An 18974-nucleotide genomic window follows, 5' to 3' on the forward strand; every position below is an offset into this window, starting at 1 on the left:
TTCAGAGTCTGAAATGTGATTATGTGTCTGGGAGATGCCCATCAGCAGGCAAAGCGAGTCATCTGTGGGACAATGAGGTTAAAAGGATGGAGGCGTATGGGTTAAGATCATTTTGATCCAGACTTACTTTTTCTCCACATTCAGTAACAGTAAAAAAATAACTGCCACACCAAAGAAAAACAGCTAAAATATTATATAGCATGCAATAATGTGGCTTCAGTCATGTGTTTGCACCTTTCATAGCAGCTTGACAGAATAAATGAGGGGTTAAATTGGTGGAGTTCAGGTCACAAGCTGTTGAAGCCCCAACAGACACATTAACGGCCAAGTGAAGAGGAAGCAGTCAGTGTGTGACTGCAGACTGATGAGGGTCCCCAGAGAAGATGGCACTCAGCATGTTTATGCTTCTTCCTGTGTGGCAGAGCTGAAGTCCTTAGTACAGAGTAGAGTACTGAGTAGATTTCACAGCAGAAGGAAACAACTGAGCAGTAAAAACATACAGGCTCATGATTAAAACATTTGGAAAAAATATTTATTGACAGTGAAAATCAGAAATTTACACACATACATAAGTTTAATGACATGATCATAAATTCAAACATATCTACAGTGCACACTTTTCTCTTCCACAATATACACTCACACATAGAAGTCATGGAGAGTGATGAACAAGTGCATCACATCGGTAAGCGAGAGTTTCAGCATCAAGTGCTTCCCAAATTAAAATGAACTAGCAGATGCAGCTGAGGGAGTGTTGGACGTCAGCGGCAGATGTCATGTTTACTGAGTGTTGATCTGTGGACTCATAGCAAGCAGCCAGTCAATGGTTTCCTCCAAGAAGCTCATGTTGTAGTGGGATGCTATGTTCCGAAACACTGTGATCTGCTCTGCAAAGCTCTTTAAGGAGGAAAAGAGGGAAAAAAAAAGAAGTAAGAACAACATGAAATTGTAATGATCATAGACTTTAATCACTACATGATTTAATGTAACGCATTTAAAGAGTAAAAACCTTTGCTGGGAAAGTGAGGTCAAAGTCTCCGGCGCATCCGCAGTAGAGGGGCATGTTAGCCTCCTTCACCCCTTTACATTTGGTACACGCCTAAAAGCACACAAAGACCGTGAGGCTGTGATATAACTTCAGAAGAAAAAAAATGTCTGAAAATGATATGCAGACTGTTAAACAGCAGGTAGCTTAAGACAGGAAATTTGGACAAATGCTGCTTTACTGTACACAACCAGGGTCATGTGATTTGTTTATGGTACTGCTTGGCAATAAGGTTTGGTGCACAGTGTCAGCGGTATCATATATAGCATTTTCCTACATAACTGAGCTCCTGGGAAGTTGTTAGTAATATTCCATGATTTCTACTGTATTTCAGTTCTTAGGTATCGGTTCTTCTTTGAGGAAATCGTTTGACAATGTACACATGTATTGTTAGCTGTGTTATAACAGCTATAATACTATTAATGACGTTCTTCACTATGAACATCTTTAACAGGTTACTTTGTTGGTACTAATGGTCCTCAGCTCTGCATCTTACCAATCAAATCACTGTCTTACCCTTTATGACGACTGAAAACCCTCTGATGCATGTTTAAAACTCTTCTTTTGTCAAGTAGTTGTATCATTTGAGTAGACATGAGCATTTTTACTCACCAGGTCCTGCAGTGTGTAGCTCATCAGTTTCTTCTGTAGAGCTTCCACCAAAGCCATCTCAACAGACTCGGTCTCGTACTGGGCTTGGCAGTTGGAGCAGAACCACTGAGGCAGGACAGATCCATCCTGAAGAGAGTAAAACACAGTTTATATATACATTATATAAGTAATGGCAGCTTTAAAACAGTGTAATTATTATGCCCCCTGCTGTTGCCTGGTCAGCAGTGCTCTTATAACTAACTCACTGGGTTAGTAATCAGTGCTTACTGGGAACCTGGGCTTGATGATCCCAGTCCAAAAAGTCTAGGCTGCTACCGACAGTCTCTTCACTCTTATGCAAACCCTACAATAGTGACACCACTGATCTCCACACCTCATGTTCTTTTGCAGTTTTGTTATGTAGTCGAATCATCTTAATTTTGCCTGATAAATGACTTTAACTTTTGAAAACGGTGCATACAGGTTGTGACACTCAGCTCTTACTTGTGCCACGGATGGGTCTTTGCAGAGGTCAAGGTCACGACAGAAGTTGCAGTGGTTGCAGATGACTTCTGGCAGGATGTAAGAGTTACAGGGATCGCGGAACTGAGCGTCCTCCGAGAACTCTCCAACACCCACGAGGCGCAGGAGGTCTCTCTTCAGCTTGTTCACCTGGTTCACAATGTTGGCATCTAGTGACAGGACCTGAAGAGACAAAAGAGGGAATTGAGAAAATAAAATCATTGGTTGATCTGTTGAAAATTGTGGTGTGTTTCTGTTATTTTGTCCGGTCAATAATGTGGTAGTCAGTTACAGTATTTACCTGGCAGACATATTTGATGAACTCCAGAGCTGGGTTGTTAAGCAGCAGGTGTGAACCAGGCAGGACGGGGAACATCTCTGAGGGCTGGGTCACATTCCTGGTACCCGTCACCTTCTTCTGGATTTTTTGCGTGATGGTGAAAAAGTTCTGCGTCAGCTCGTTGGACACATATTCCTGGGAGAAGGAGATCATTCCTGTGGGAGAGAGTTAAAAAAACAAAACGCACATCTGAGATGAAATCTATCTAAATGCAAATAAAATCTACTCATCATAGGTTTAAAGGTAACAGACACTGGCTGGAGGTGACTCTAATGAGTGTAACGTGAAGTTTCTAAGAAACAGAAAGGAAGTCTTTAGTAACTGAAGCGGCTTTCCAAACAGCATCTTACCAGGAAGAGCACTCAAGTCTCCCACCGCCTGCTGGGAAGCCTGGCTGCCTCCACGTCTCTTGACTGGTGTTGCTCCTGGAGTGTTGCGTCTGAGCTCCTCTTTCATGCTGTGGTACACCGCTGCAATGTAGGCTGGGGAGGAAAATGAGAGATGGTAGAGAGAAAAAAAAATGAGAAAAGAAAACATCTATTGTGTGTACATCTACTCTGAAAACTCAAATGTGTCTTTTGAGAATAAAAAGTCCACAAAACCTCATTACAGTTGTACCACAGGTGTGTCACATTTACCTGAGACAATCATGAGGAAGTAATTCTGACAGGAGGCGGTTTGAGGCAGATACTGCATGATGTTCCAGTTGCTTTCAATCAGCTCTTCCACCTCGTCCGTCTCTCCATCTCCATCATCTTCCTCAACGTTGTCTTCATCCTCATCTTCATCCTCACTACCATCCTCATCTCCCTCCCCTCTTTGTTTTTTCTTCTGTTTGACTCCATCCTAAAAAAAAGAACCATGGAGGTGAGAATTAACTTTATATTCAGGCTAGTTAAAAGTCCTCCCCAGACACACTATATTATATAATTATATATCATATAATATTTATATAAAATACTGTACTCTGAATAATACTTTGTGTCCGATATGTTTTTTTCCATAATTATCTCATCAAAATCCTTAAAATGATCTACTCCGTCTACTTGAAGGGGACTTTAACTGTAATAAATGCAAATAAACTATAAGGCCGAAGGTGCAGTTTGAAGTACCTCTCCATACAAGACGCTGGAAGGCAGTTTGCCCTTCACACCGCCATGGTTGGCCAGGTCCATCCACAGAAGGAACTCCCAGCATCGCGAGAAGGAGATGGACAAAGAGTGGAAGATTTCTCTAGAGTGTATGCTAAAGGAGAAACAGTTAGGGAGGTGACTTTTTTTTAGGTTTTGGGTAAACATACAATGTGAAACCTACAGTAAGATGTTACAATGTTTTGGATGACTGGTAAGATATTTACACAAAAGAACCCCCCAGAAAAGTTAGAACACATTATTACAATAAGTTATAGATATGCAAGATATATTGTATGTTACGTTATCGGTTTTATATTGGTATATTGGCCTACGTCCAACTGCACTTTATAGTTTACGCTCCCATTAGTACAATGGGCAATCTCTGTTGGATTTGCTTTATAAAATTCACTTTCCATGATGGAGACCACAACATAAACATCTAATTGTCTAATGGGTAATTGTTTTTTTTTCTCTGAGGGAAACAACATAAGACAATCAGATAAAAAACTCATTTGTTAGCTCAGCTGCTTCTTCACTGAGAAGCCTTTTTAGATATATAGTTTTTGCATTTTGCAGTATTTTATTCTACTGTATAATAAATTAGTGTTTTAGAAATTAACCGAAATTTTGTGATACTATGCGAGGATTTCTATTCACTCTATAGAGACATGCAGATGGTAAATATCTAACCTGTTGGTGATGTATTCTACGTAGCCAATGGCGTCATCTATCCTCCGTTTTTTAGTACACAAGATGATCCTGTTGAAGTTTCCGTACACCACAGTGGAGCCAAGACGCTTAAACTCTGCAACCAACCTGAGTGAGTGAGAGAACTATTACTGGAAGGACTTTGTCAAATTACCCCACAGGAATCATACATCAATGAACCAAGGATAGCAGGGTCTGATAACTTCCGCCATGAATCTAAAATAGTTCTTAATGTGGCACTCACTGGAGGAAGACTTTCTTCATCATGTTGTGCAGGGTGCGGTGCAGCGCAGGGTCGTAGAGCAGAGAGCTAGGGGAGCGCAGCCAGCGGTAGAAGTGCATCACCTGGTTGTCTGCGTACACATTGTGGTACTGTGTGATCTCCCTGACCCAGCCCACCACCATGCTCTTCAAGATCCTGCTCATATAGAAGAAAACGACATGAATATAGTATGAACACTATAACTGCAAACTGTATTATTAGATCACACATGCATATGGATTTATATTGTTATGTACAGATGTTTACACACCTGAAGGTGTTGGAGCAGAGAGCAGTCTCATCATAGCTGGCAAGAGAACTGGCTCCTTGGTTTCCTGACATCATGTCCTCCAAAGAGGCCTGCTGGATCACGTCAAAACTGACACCCAGACTGGCTCCGCCCTCCATGTCATTGACATGTTGCGACTGGAGGATGGTGTTCACCGCCAGGCTCTGCACGTCCAGCTCCACACACACTAAAAGAAAACAAAGACACTTTTAAAAAAAACATACATTGTTCTATGATCTTTTGCTCAACCTGTTCTTGGACACAATTTATATTATATTACTGGTGTTTGTGTGTGTGTTTATGTACCTGTGGAATAGCATCCTTGAGCGTTGATTTCCACAGAGCACCTGTCATCACTTTCCATGACCAGACGGCTATCATCAGCCTCTTTTCCCCCGAGGTCTGGCCTGGCCGTGGGTGAAAGCCACAGCAGGTGGTTGTGTTTCCGCAGATGTCTTGCCAGGAACAAGTCTGAGCCGAAGATGGACACATCCTGAGGCAAGTTACCTACAGGTAAGTGGTAATACCTGAAAGCGAGAGAGATTATATGATATTATATGAGTTTTAAAAGTTCAAATGTTTCTTCACACAGAATTTAAAGCAGTCAACAAAAATGACTTACAGAAAAAACACTTTATTAGAAACAACAAGGAGCATGTCAGTAGACGTCCATGCTTGATTAAAACACAAACAGAATAAACTGAGTAGTGTACCTGGCCATGTCGAAAGCCTGTGACAGGCAGCTGTCCAGGTTGAGGTAGTGGCGGATCATGCGCCGGGCACCATGGCGTTGCCAGTCCAGCACATTATAGCTGATTTCATCAATCACGTGCACTGGAACGACCGGGAACTCTTCAAGCACCGGCATCCCAGCTGCCAGTCGCCGCAACTCCCAGTTGGACTGCACTGCGATGAGGGTGGGCCCCCGGCGCTCCTCCTGTAAACAGAGAAAGACAAAGCACATACTTGATTATACATGCCGATTTAGTTACATTAACCTGATTAGTAACGTCTATGTATGTAATTATTAGAAAATAATCAAGTGTTTTGTTTTTACCTTATAGTTTAGCAATATGCGTTGAAGTGCGCGGTAGATAGCCTTCACGTCGTTTTCAGCCCGAACCTCGAAGTTGTGTTTCTCTGGAGGCAGCAGCTCCTCTGTCATCTTCTCCAGGAGGGCAGTGCGCTCAGCTGTGTAGACGTTACTCATGTTGGGCATCTGGTTGCTTCGAACCTTTGAGGAGAGGAAAATAAAGACAAACCGTGAGTAGCATATTCATACGGTATTGTCTTAGTTCAGTCATGCTTTTGTTGGCTGTTTAAGAGTCTCACTTGACAGCATATAAGGTAAAATAACTAACAGCATGGCACTGGAGGAAATAAAGAGACATATTGTTCTTACTGTGTCCAAAACAAAGATGCTGGCTTTGCGCTGTGAGGGGATGAACAGGCCAAACAGAGCCTTATGACCTTGGCTGTGATGGTACAGGTACATGTGGCGAACACTCCCTGAGAAGAAAATAAACAAAACATGGTGATATCACATCTACTGTCAGGAAATTACATTTTCATCTAGCTAAAAACATGACATTTCTTGAAATCTAACTGTGCTAAAGGTCTTCAAACCATTAGGTCGGAGGAAAAGCTGATGGTTTAAACAGTCCATTCAGCACAAGACAAACCAATAATCTCTGTAGGAAGATATCTGAATTCAAACTAATATGACCAGTGTGTGTGACAGGTCCTACCAGGCTCCAGGTAGCTGAACTGGGCCAGAGATCTCATCTCCAGATGCTCCAGGTCAAAAGTGTCAGCTTCCCTGCCTGCCATGTCCCTCACAACGTGCCTATTGACCATACACACACATCCGAGCTGCACCAGTGCACGAAACAGCAAAGGGACCTAAGAGAGTGAGGACAAGAAGATTATAGAACCACTGCTTTCTGTTTACAATGTAGAGAAATACAGAGAAAACTGATAATGTGAAGTTTAGTATAATTAGTACACATTATGTTACAGTAAGCTATGAATATATACATATATATGATACCTGTGTTTCATAAACTCCTTCAATGTCTGGTGCCGAGAGGTCAGCATTGATCTCATTGATGTGCTCCTGGTACATGTCCTCTGGTACGCAGTACTCATACAGGTAGTACACCATGTTGGAGCGAGGCAGCATGCGGTTCACCTGAAGCCAAATGATTTGTTAACCAAATACATTGGAACTATTTGTGACAACACACGCTTGCAAACCATTTATAGTAACAGCAGTTCACCATGTACCTTTTTGTACGTGGCTCCCTCCTCCTGTTTTGGGACTTTCTGATTGACATAGAAGACACGAGGGATGTTGAGCTTCATGCAGTGAAGATCATTTCCAATCACAGCCCACAACTTGTACAAACCGGGGTGACTAGTTTCTGCAATCTGTGAGGCAGGAAACATCACATTAGCCATTTCTTCATTTTCATATGAACAATATTGAACACTTTTCTTTGAATTATGTCCTTCAGAGAGGGTGGTGATGGTGAAATTGTTTTTGCTCTACCTGCACAATTTGCCAAGGCATGTCCAGGATGCTGCGAGCTGTTCTGCGGAGGAAGCTTCCCAGGCCCGTGGTGGGGCCGTCTCTGATCACTCCTCCCCCTACAGGTTGGGCCTCTCCGTCCAGCAGCCTCCTCCTCTTCTTCCTCTCCTTCCTCTGCCTCAACTGCAGCTCCCATTTTTTCTTGTGGTAACGCAGCCACACAAGCCGCTCCTCCTGTATACACACAGTTATTAAAACTAGATTTAATGACTTGTTTTTTACAAATTTCTCAGTGAACTCTGAAAAGAATGATTAGAAATGTTTAAATGTATTTAAATATGTAGGTGTCTCATTTAAAATACAAAAAATATCATTAAACATATTAAATAATGGACGGACAAAAACTGGAGGCAGTAGTTTGTTGTTATTGTTGCATGCCTACCCGTGTTTTTCCCATGGGAGGGGGTGGTCCCAGGATCTCTCTCCAGGACTGGGTGAGCTCGAGATCCTGAGACTCCACCTGGCTGTCCTCTCCCTGAGAAGCTCGCTTCCTCTTGGTGCTGATGAGGATGGCTGGCTGCAGAGGTTTGGGTGGCATCCCAAAGTCCTCAATGTCAGCAGCCTGGCCTCCCTCAAGAAGTTGATGAGCCACCTGGAAGAGAAGAAGCCATTAAAGAAAAAGAATAATACAGTATGGGGCAGCAGGGTGAGCTAGTGTTTCAAGATGCTTTTTGTTAACCAGAGAAACATACATCAAAATATATATATCAAGTCTTAATAAAAAGAGTTTGACAGAACATTTTGCTGTCAGGTGAACCCTACCTGTCTCTTGCCCTCACTGGTGAACAGCTCACTGATTTTCTTTTGCTTGTAGATGTCATTTTTCTCCAGGAGTTTCTTGTGAAGCCAGTCAGGATGCCTCACTCTGGGTACTGGATTCTTCACCTGATGATGAATGGACACAGTTAAAAAAAATATCTGTGCATAAACTTGAGATAAAATGATAGACTGATGAAATGTTTACCTGTTGAAGAGCTGCAGGGATGGTGATGATTTTCTGGATGGCACTACCCAACCTCTCTATGTAATAACCCCAATCGAGGATCTGTGAGGGCCCGACACAGAAATGTAAGATGGAATAAATTCATACTCAGATACAAAGGCTTGTGTCCATGTGCATAAAATCTTTCTCTGAGCACTTACAGTGCGGATGTCCAAGTCGTGCAGGCTGGGCATCTTCAGCCACTTACGAAGGAAATGTTTCTTCACACTGGGCTCTGCTTGGAAGATGGCCAGAGGAATGGCTCTGATGGGGAAAAACACAACAATCAGACATTAAGGCTTTTACTTCGGGGAATATTACAAAGTGCTTGTTCAACATCGGGGAAACAACTCTGAGATAATTTTATTTGGTTTGCTAACACCAAAAAAACAATCATGATTTAATGTGCACTTGACAGCATGTTTTCCAACAAAGATTTATTTCTCAGGCATTTTGTGGCTTTATTGGACAGTTTATAGTGTAGGCAGGAGATGAGGGGAGAGAGAGATGACTAAGAAACTTGAGCAGAGAAACTTAATTTTTTCTCTCCTGATTTTTATTCTCACTCACAACAGCTGCAGACCCTGGTCCTCAGGTAGGAATTTGTCAATTACAGGTGTGTAAAAGTGAAAAGAGCATGTGCGTGTTGTACGCTGCTGGCTAGGATTGCCCCAGGGTCACGAGTGTTTATTTTTAGACACGTTGTCCCACCTCTCTGTGACAGGAGAACCCTCAGGTTTTCGGGAGATGACGTAGCGACAGCTCAGACCAGCGTCTTTCACCATTTGGTCTCCCAGGAACTCTGCCAGTCTCTTAGCTGTGCTGATGGAAGTGGACTTCTGCTCTCCGTAGTCCTCTAGCCTTTTGGACATTGAACGATTCTCTGAAATCAGTTCAAACAGCTCTGCATCTGGCATGTTGGCAGCCTGGAAAATCAGAGAAAGAAATCTATCAGCTTTTAGTGATGAAGATTATAGACTGGAGCCAACATTTAGATTTTTTTATCTGAAAATGATACTGCAGTTATTATCTCATTGAAGTTACACCAAACAATGCTGAAGCATGATGTAAATGTACAACATCAGTTGATGAAGTTTTTTTTTTTACCTTGCTGTACAGCACATCCAGCCAGTAGTCGGCCACTTTGGCCACAGAGGCGTAGACCTCCTCCAGAGTGGTGCCTTTGAGGAAAGCCTCAAACACAGACGACTGAAAAATCTTAATGAGCTGGAGCTCTCCTCTTCTCTTCACTTCAAAACCTTTCAGCTCAGCCAGAGAGCCATCTTCATTAAACACAGCATATCTAAGATGAAGAGAGAAACCTTAAAATCATCATCATCATAATCACTGCACATTTTAAAACCAACCTTACCAGGTAGCCCAGTACAGTATGTTTAATCAAAAGAAATAAATTAATATAAATGAATATAAAATACCACTTCTGCCGTACCTTTTCTTCAGCTTCTTCCCTTCTTCTTTAGACGCTGGCAGAATCATGGCCAGGTACGGCCCATCCACCTCGAAGAAGATGCTGTTCTCTGACCTGATGTTGTAAGTGAGCGACGCAGGTTCGACCAACTCGTGGTACTGATCGTTGGTGAATCCCTCCTTCACCAAGATATTCAGCATGGCACCCGGGTAAGAGATGGTCACCTTGGGCTTCTTCTCGTTACTGGTCTTCACTACGAAGTTCTCGGGGAAGGTGTTGGGGAGGACACACCAGATACCATCAGTGTCCAACTCAAGAGGCCTCCTGAGTGGCAGAAAAGTAGATGTGGAAAAGGAAATTTAATGCGGTATTTTTCAGTTTACTGTTGAGCTGTTCAAAATATCTACTACTAAACTGCAACGGTCAGAGAAAAAGGATCTGCTGATAAAACATTGTTAAACAAGGCAGCAAATCCCTTCCAGCTCCATCTTTGCTGCGCTGGAGCTGACAATGCATTCTGACTTGCATTACACTGAACAAAAAATGTAATTTCTTTAATTACGTATCACATTATCGACACTCACCCTATTTGTTCGATGAGCTCTCTGGCCTGAGTGATAATGTTGGCTCCAGTGTAGCACACAATGCCAGCCATCTCCATGGAGTACCAGCGCGCCCTGATGGAAACACAAAGACAACACAGACAACATCAGATCCGTAGCTGAGCACCGGTTATCATTCAACAGTATCAGTAACAGTAACAGTGCATGTAAGAGGATATTGGATAAAAGATCTCCTGATGAAAACTGACTCCTACCCTTTCCTCATGACATAGCCGTAGAAAGAGTTGAGAATACACTTGTGAGCCAGCTGAAGAGACTCGTACAGGATCTCCATGTTCTTGCAGCGTTTCACCTCGGCGGCGTCTCCGCTGTCCTGAGCTGCTGACAGTTTCTTCTTCCACACCTTTCACAATGTGAAAAACAAGCGTTTGAAGAAAACACTTTTGTTGGGCCAGAGGAGACTATAAATGTGCATTTAGAAAACTAATGAGGTTGAGTTTAATGGCTGAAAATCTTGAGATTCTGCAGAAAAAGCAATTCCAGGTCCTGTTTAATAAATTACAAATACTGTTTAAATAGGGGTTGTTTTGCATTGCAATCAATACTAAAAAAAGGTACCTTGTGCAATCCTTTGAATTCATAACGCCGATCTCTGAAAGCTCTCACAGTGTCAACATAGAAGGAGTTTTCTCTCTGGCAGATGGTGGTGACTCGCTCCTCCAGCCTGGTGATGTGCGTCTTCTTATAGGCCCTCTTACAGTAGTCTGAGACAAAGACAACACGTGTCAAGATGAGCTTTGACAAACAGTAAATCAAAACAAGGAACAAACTTAGTAAAGGCTGGACGGAAAGGAAGCACCTGCCAAACGCTTTTTCTCATGCTTGGCCTGCTCCTCCCTGTTGAGTGTGTGGAAGGCCCGAGGTGGACCGTTGGGGAAAAAGGGCGGAAACTTCTCTGACTCGAGTTGCTGCTGGATGCGGTGGAACTCACTGCGGCTGGCGGGCACTGCAGACGGAGGGAAACATCTCTTTTTAGCTCAGCATTTCTTTGCCATATCCAGAAACAACACAGGATATACAATGCCGACTTACTGATTTCCCCTCTCCACTGCCAGGCCATCCTCCTCTGACAGGTGGCGCCAGGTTTGTTGAAATCACAGGCTGCACAAGTGGCTTCATCTACCATGGCGGACGGCTAGAGTGGAGATTCGAAAATAAAGTGTTGAGTTTCATGCATTTCTATATCTTCTACTTACATCCGTGCATTTTTTTTTCTTCCTTTTACCTGCAGGCGGTTGGTGAGGATGATATTGGGGTACATCGCCCCGACATCCAGATGGTAGATGAGGGGGCATTCGATCCTGTTTGGGACCTCCTTCAGAGAAGTCAGCTTCTTTTTGATCTCATCGCAAACCTGAAAAAATACCGAAGCATTTTACAACTTCACGCCGAGTGCTCTGGGAATAGTTGGGACGACTTTGTAAAATAAAAAAACACTAATTGGAGACAAAACAAAAAAGAGACACACCTCATTAAAGTTTGTGACTTGATCCAAGGGGATCTTCTCCTCTTCCTCAATGGCGTGACGCATCGTTCTCTCAACTCTTTGAAACAGGAAGTCAAATGCAGCCGGGTTCTGTCAACAAATCGTAAGTGACTGTCACGCTCAAAAACATACAAAAAGTTTAAAAGCAAAGAATCAAGCGTTAAGGAGAACTGACTGAGAACGGACCGTACCATTTTGAATCGGCAGGGGATGTCACTGCGGAACACTCCGGACTCCAGCGCCTCCACGTGACCGCCCACGTAGGTCTCAGAGTCCATGACGTGGCCGTCGTCTGTCAACTTGTTGAAGACCTGCTCCTGCTTGTTGGGGAAGATGATGTTGGCATGGAAGGCCTGCACCATGAGCAAAGCTTCACACAAAGTCCCAGAACCCTTACGCAGCACCTGGAATCAGAGGGACACATGAGCAGCGCAAGATGAGAAACCAGTAGTAATCAAAATGTTTGATATGTTTTATCTTTTAAAAGTGGACACAATAGACAAACCTCATCAGGCTCCATGGGGATGATGGTGCACAGAGCAAAGATGAAGGGGTGAACGTATTTCATGTAGAGGTAATATGTGGCCACAGCGTCTGACACAGAGTAGGTGGCTAAAGTCTGAGAGAAAAGTTAATAATAATAAAAAAAAAAAAAAAAAAAAAAAAAAAAAAAAAAAGTCAACAAGATTGCAAAAACGCATTCAAACCATTTCAATTCTTTCTCATGTGATCTGAGCACAAAGAAGTCCACTTCTGTACCTGTGGTTCCTCTGTTGCCATGCGGCACATCTCCTCTGGGTCCAGCTCCACAGGGTCGTAGCCCAATTTAGCTTTAGCTGCTGCCTTCAGATTATGGCTCCCCACTGGCAGGTAGCTGTCTCTCTTAACCCACCTGACACAGAGGAAAAACAGGTTTCAATTAATATATTATTTCACCCTAACACTTAAGTAAAATATCATTTTAACAGTGTCAGACGTGTGCGAACCTTAAACAATCCATGTGGATGGCCTGACTGGACTTGTACTCTCCCTGGCTATCCTTCTGGAAACCGATCTCCCTGTGCATGCTCAGTCCGTGGAGGGCGGCTCGTGTCTCAACAAAAGGCCTGAAAGAATGAAAACAAAGCGAGAGAAGTGAAAACTGTAGTATGCGAGTAATAAATGAAATCATTTTAAAGACACTGGAAAACAATAACTCACCAATCAAAGAAGTCTCCATTGTAGGTTACAAAGATGTTGGGCTTTGTTTCTTGAACGTGATCAAACCACCTCTGAAGAAGAGCCGCCTGCAGCCGAAGTCAGATTACAGCGTGTTATTACACTGATGCAACGGATCGTTACATTTATATAGTAAAAATACTCAGACGCACTTTCATTGTCAATTAAACTGCAGTATTTCGACAACAACCCAGTTATGCACCTCATCATCCTCGTTGAAAATAGTGAAAGGCCCGTCATATTCAGGTTTGGGAGTGAACTCAAAATCCTCGATGTCCTCAGAGACGATCTCTCGGTTTGTGATTAGAAACCCCTTTAAAAAGGAGACATGAGTTAAGTTAAACTGACACAACAATCAACAGGATATTACATAACAAAGCTGTGAGGGAGATAAAACTCACCTGTCCATCGATCATGTAGGAGATCATCATAATCTGATCGCTCTCTGCATCTGGGAATTTCAGTGGAAGCTTTGTGGTCTCAATGTCAAAAGCCAAAACAACAGGGTCCTAAAAAGAACAAGAAACTATGCTTTACAGAAGTCACCGGAAAAGATGAACGCTTTAAGATGACAGATCTAATATAATAAAACAAAATCCTCATACTGGTCGCTCCACAAGATCATCTCTCCGAACGATCTCTGGTGGGTAGGCGCTGCCTCTGTATCGAACGTTGTACCAGTGAGCCTGAGAGATAAAGACAGTGATGATCAGAAGAAGAAGCACACGTATCTGTGTAATATAAATGTTGGGATTAAAGAAATTAATCTTTACCACGTGGATCTTGAGGTCGATGGACAGGCGCACATGGTAGGGCACGTCATACTCTCTCATGTCCACTATGTTGTCTAACTGGTCGGAAATACTCTTTAACGTCACCTCTTCATCTGCCGCCGCCACGTTGCCACCTGATAAGGCACTGCAACACCGAGGGTGTAAAGTAATCAATATAAGAAGGAAACAACAGAAGAAATCTGGCTATAAATGATCAGTATTATTGTGTCTTTACCTCGATAACATTGAGGTGTAGGCGTCATTGGACTGCTCCCTCTCTCTGTTTTTGCGCACTGCCGGGGAAATCTCACGCTTGACTTTGATGAGGTCGTCCACGGTGTTGAACGACAGCCTGATGTAGCTTCTCTTCAGTCCGACCAGGTGGTTCGCCTGAGGAGAACAGACCAGAATAGTTCAGCATGTTTGTAAAGTTATGGGATCTCACATCAACAACCCGTAAGGCCAATGCTAGAGCTGTAACAATGAATCAATTAGAAAATAAATCGCCAACTATTCTAAAAATCAAATTAATCGTTCTAAATCATTTTGTGATGAAAAAAAACACCAAAATTCTCTGGTTTCAGCTTATTAAGTGGGAATATTTTATGGTTTTTTAGATCTCTACAATAGTAAACTGAATATTTGTTGGAACAGAACAAAATATTTTAGGTTGCATCTTCGGCTTTGGGAAACAGTGATCAACAGTTTTCAACATTTTATAGACCAAACAACTAATCAAAAAAATAATTGACAGACTAATCAATAATACTGAATACATCATGTACTGTTTCTCAAACAGTAACAATAAAATGTGGCTGTTAAAATCTTCAAACTCTACTTTGACATCTTTAATTTTTGTAAACAAAATGACACTTTAAAGCTGGACAAAGAAAAACAAACAAACAAACAAACAGTAATCTCACCAGGTCCAGATCTTCTTTTGGGAGAATTTCAAGCTTTGCCACCTTTCCTTGGAACTTCTTCGACAAATATGAGATAACTTCTCTCTCGCAGTTCTGCAATCAAAACACAGGTCTTCTTTAAATAAGCGTTTACACACCCTCACATTTCACATCAACCACAAGTAAAACTTGGGACATGAATTCTCTTCTTTCCTATCCTCTTTATCTGAAAACTAGTGGCCTAATACTGGAATGCAGTAGATCTGTTTTTTGGTATTATATTAGTCTTGTAATGTATTTTATTACATGGCTGATTCTTGATTTAGGTGCTGTCATGTTTTTTTTTGTTGTTGTTTGTTTTATGTGTGAAAATTAATAAAACACACACACACACATATACACACACAAATATATATATATATATATATATATATATAAAATAAACAAACTTGGACTTACCTTTTTAGTGGCAATATAAAAATATGGCATGTATGGGAGAGCCACCTACAGACAGAATAAACATCAGGAGGATTATGTTAAGAGCTTTCTCGTAGATATTATGACATGATAGTTACTCTAAACAGCTGTTTACTGGTAAACAGTAAACAGCATCAGTTGCTTTTTCTCCAACACACCTTGAATCTGCTGCCATCCTCCTGAATGAAATAATAGTCCACAGCACTGATCATCCTTTTGTCTTCATCCAGGATCTCAGTCTGGAAGTGCAAAAAAAGAGCAAAGAGTCACACAGTTATTATCATACATCAGTAAGAACTACAAAAATAAATAAATAAATAAAAATAAACACTCAAACATTACACACTGTGTTGACCTACAGGATGCATGTTGATCAGCCAGCCGGTTTTCTCCCCCGGCTCCTTCATCCTCTCGAACCCGAAGCGTGAGTCCATCTCGTCGGTGAACTGGCTGCGCTCCAGCCTCTTGAGGGCCGACATGGAGGAGCCATCGTCCCTGTTTCAAACACACACAACAGTTACAGTAGATCTGACTTCAGATTTTTACTTTACTTCTGTCATCATCTTCTGTCTTCATTAGATGTCATAAACATTAACACTATATTTCAGCTGTCTAGAGACACTGAAGGCAAACTTCCAGTTTAACCGTGAGGTGAAACTACTTACTGGTTTTCTTGGTCTCCTCCACTTTGTCCTCGGTCAGATTTGTACCTTCCACTGTTTTGTAAAACCATTTTCTATCTGTAGTCTACCGACAAAGCGCTAAAAGATAGCCCCCTGCCCTGTTTTTTTAGTTAAGTCTGTATAAAAGCTGCATTTGTTTTCAGTTTTTTTTTAGCTACTTTAAACGTTTCTGCTCTCACTTCTTCTGACACTCACACGGCTTGTTTTCTTATTTTGGCGCGTTCCTGTAGTTGCCGCGAGAGGAGGAAGAACAAAGATCGTTTATTGAAAGGAAAGATGAATCACTCGAACCAAAAACTCTGCACTGTTTCCTGGTCTGTGAGGGCGTTATGAGTGATGCGTTCATTATTATTTTTTTCAATTCCAGATCAAAAATACTTAATTTTTTATTTTTTTCAGGCACTTCACTTCAAAGTTCACTTCCATATTATATAATATATTATATTATTATAGTAGGAAACTGGTTATCAGAGTAACTTCTGACTTCTGGCTGACATGGCCATGGCATAAATAGTGTCTAAAGTGCCTGAAAAGACAAACAAACATGAAGGAGTCCCAAGGTAATTAAACCCATAAATAAAGTAAATTAGAAATAAAGTTATATTGATTCATATTTTCAGTCTACACTATTTAACCCTCACATGACCAACTTTTACAACTGTTTTGAATTGTCTTGTGATGTGAGCACCTCGCCAGTTGGAAACATGCTAATCTTTCCCATTTCCACCTTCAGTCCCTTTGGACGTGAACGCAGCAGATGTAGGAACGCCCACGTTTTCAGACAGGAAAAAAAGACATTAAAAAAAAATTACATCTTTAAAAAAAACTTTATTAACAACACAGTAATATTACAATACAGAAAATAAGTAAATTAATAATTAAATAAATAAATATTACTTTAAAAAAAATTAATAGTTGAAGTTTGAAGTTTTTGAAGTTTTTGAAGTTTTTGGACCTGAAGAAATCTGGCTTTGTTAATATGATGTCTGCCCAAAAGACAAAGCAATGTTATCAAGTCATCAACTTCACAGTTGTTAGACTGAACCGTGTTTTTAATACCGTTCATATTCTGATCCTTCCCAGCTTAAGTATTTCTTTATAATTAGAGCCTAACCAACTTTTGAACCACAAATGTATTTTGCATCCATAGATATCTTATCAGTCATTAATAAATGGGTGATTAATCCTTCATTAATGTTTCAGAGAGCAGAGAGAGTGTGTCTTTAGATTTGACACTATTCATTTATAGAGTAAAATACATTCACAATCACACTACATTATGATCTCATGTTATCTAAAACAAGAGAACATGACAGCCATAATTATTTCTATTAATTTATTGAAAGTGAAGGATGCAACAAAATTTGAATGGTAGGTTTCATTATAACCAGTAAAACCATCAATCAACACTGACTCAGAACACCCTCTATGTGGATAATGTTTACCATCTGCACAAAAATAAATAATTTTGAAACATTTCCATTTTTGTATATTCTGGGCCACTTTAGGAAAAGTCATAACATGCCATTCTTAAAATATATAAATTTGGGTGTTTTTATTACTTTCAAATGTCAAAATGGGTCAAATTTGACCTGAACTGTATATAAGAGTTAAAGCAGTTTGAAGTTTGAAAGGAGTTTGAAGGCCTCCTCTGCCCCTGTATGGAGGGCCACAAGTGTCACGGAAATAGTAATAAAGCATTTCATTAATTAATAACTAATTGTAAAATAAAAACCGGAATTAATAAATTGGTTAACTAATCAATTACTTAATCCATAAATAAATGGACAAAATTACAAAGGAATTCATTATTTGATATTTAAAAAAAATACAAATTAAATAATTACCCCTCAATAAATCCTTCAAATTAAAAAGGACAATATTGCAATACAATATACAGATGGGTGACAAATTAAAGGAAAAGCCATCATTAAGTGTCTTAGTAAGGTGTTGGGCCACCACATACCGACAGAACAGCTTCAATGTGTCTTTTCATTGATTCTACCTCCAGTAGAGTTTCATAGACTTGTAGAATCAATGCTGTGTTCTGTCGGCACGAAGTGGCCCAACACCTTATTAAGACACTTTATGATGGTGTCTGTACATTTTACGACACACAACAAATCATAATGTGCAACGTCATCTTTATCATCTTTAAACACAGGACCCTGAGCCTATCTGGCAGGCTGAGCTGATCATGGATGTATGAAGAGAATTGGATACAGGAATAGCGCCAGGCTTTGAAGCCAATTCTACATAGCAGCAAAACTGTATAACTACAACATCACATTATGCTATTGGGTCCAAAAAGACTTTTTCCCATAGACTTATCTTGTGAAAGACACGTCTGTAAATCAGCGGATACATTTTTTTGAGTGTCACAACCCCCACAAAATGACTTGTTTCACTGTCAGAATTTGATCCATTCAGTCCGATCACATTTCGAAAGTCTAGAAGAGCCACCCGATTGAATTGTTTTATCCCCATTCAAGTTAGCCAGAGGGCTAAACTAGAAGATAGCCGTCTCGGCTGGTGGAAGTCTCTAGTGAGCATGCTCCTGGGCGCATTGGGCCCATAGAGCATATGTAGTATCTTTTCAGGAAGTATTTTTTTTGGTTTCGTGCACCACTGAGCAACTTTCATTGAATGAATGGGCCCCCGCCCCCAACACTGCATCCAGTTCTTTTTGTACATCCATGGAGCTGATCTGGTACCTACACAGGTTTTTATAATTCCTCTTTTTATTGCCCATTAAAATATCAAAAAATGAATTCATTTGTAATTTAGTCTATTTATTTATGGATGGATTTGTAAACCAAATTATTAATTCCTGTTTTTATTGCACAATTAGTTATTAATTAATGAAATGCTTTATTACTATTTCCGTGACACTTGTGGTCCTCCATACATCGTCCACCCCC

The 18974-nt window shown here is 41.0% G+C and overlaps 1 protein-coding gene across 1 annotated transcript; it reads right to left on the reverse strand.

The window, feature by feature from the left end:
* Positions 1 to 510: 510 nt before the first annotated feature.
* On the reverse strand, positions 511 to 16291 carry pole (polymerase (DNA directed), epsilon). The gene is made up of 48 exons (XM_067609359.1): positions 16036 to 16291; positions 15730 to 15865; positions 15529 to 15609; positions 15353 to 15397; positions 14915 to 15007; positions 14227 to 14381; positions 13992 to 14136; positions 13824 to 13904; positions 13620 to 13727; positions 13421 to 13531; positions 13201 to 13286; positions 12987 to 13106; positions 12760 to 12892; positions 12506 to 12619; positions 12192 to 12404; positions 11983 to 12090; positions 11740 to 11868; positions 11547 to 11649; positions 11314 to 11460; positions 11073 to 11218; positions 10709 to 10857; positions 10476 to 10568; positions 9913 to 10215; positions 9570 to 9765; positions 9174 to 9388; positions 8624 to 8726; positions 8445 to 8525; positions 8243 to 8365; positions 7863 to 8072; positions 7442 to 7654; positions 7177 to 7320; positions 6941 to 7081; positions 6639 to 6792; positions 6293 to 6399; positions 5948 to 6124; positions 5604 to 5827; positions 5197 to 5417; positions 4873 to 5077; positions 4584 to 4757; positions 4322 to 4447; positions 3611 to 3743; positions 3137 to 3344; positions 2849 to 2980; positions 2460 to 2653; positions 2141 to 2341; positions 1658 to 1783; positions 1010 to 1099; positions 511 to 897 (listed from the first exon to the last, which is right to left on the reverse strand). The coding sequence occupies exons 1-48, from the start codon at positions 16101 to 16103 to the stop codon at positions 781 to 783; spliced, it is 6882 nt and encodes a 2293-aa protein (XP_067465460.1). The 5' UTR covers positions 16104 to 16291; the 3' UTR covers positions 511 to 780.
* Positions 16292 to 18974: the final 2683 nt, after the last annotated feature.

This window comes from Thunnus thynnus, chromosome 2 (genome assembly GCF_963924715.1).
Source record: "Thunnus thynnus chromosome 2, fThuThy2.1, whole genome shotgun sequence".
Classification (NCBI taxonomy): domain Eukaryota; kingdom Metazoa; phylum Chordata; class Actinopteri; order Scombriformes; family Scombridae; genus Thunnus; species Thunnus thynnus.

Coding starts and splice junctions, on each gene's coding strand:
- pole (XM_067609359.1), bottom strand. CDS start 16,103: ATGGTTTTACAAAACAGTGGAAGGTACAAATCTGACCGAGGACAAAGT. Junction 14,137..14,226: donor TACACCTCAATGTTATCGAG/GTAAAGACACAA, acceptor TCGGTGTTGCAG/TGCCTTATCAGGTGGCAACG. Junction 11,650..11,739: donor TCCTCACCAACCGCCTGCAG/GTAAAAGGAAGA, acceptor TCTCCACTCTAG/CCGTCCGCCATGGTAGATGA.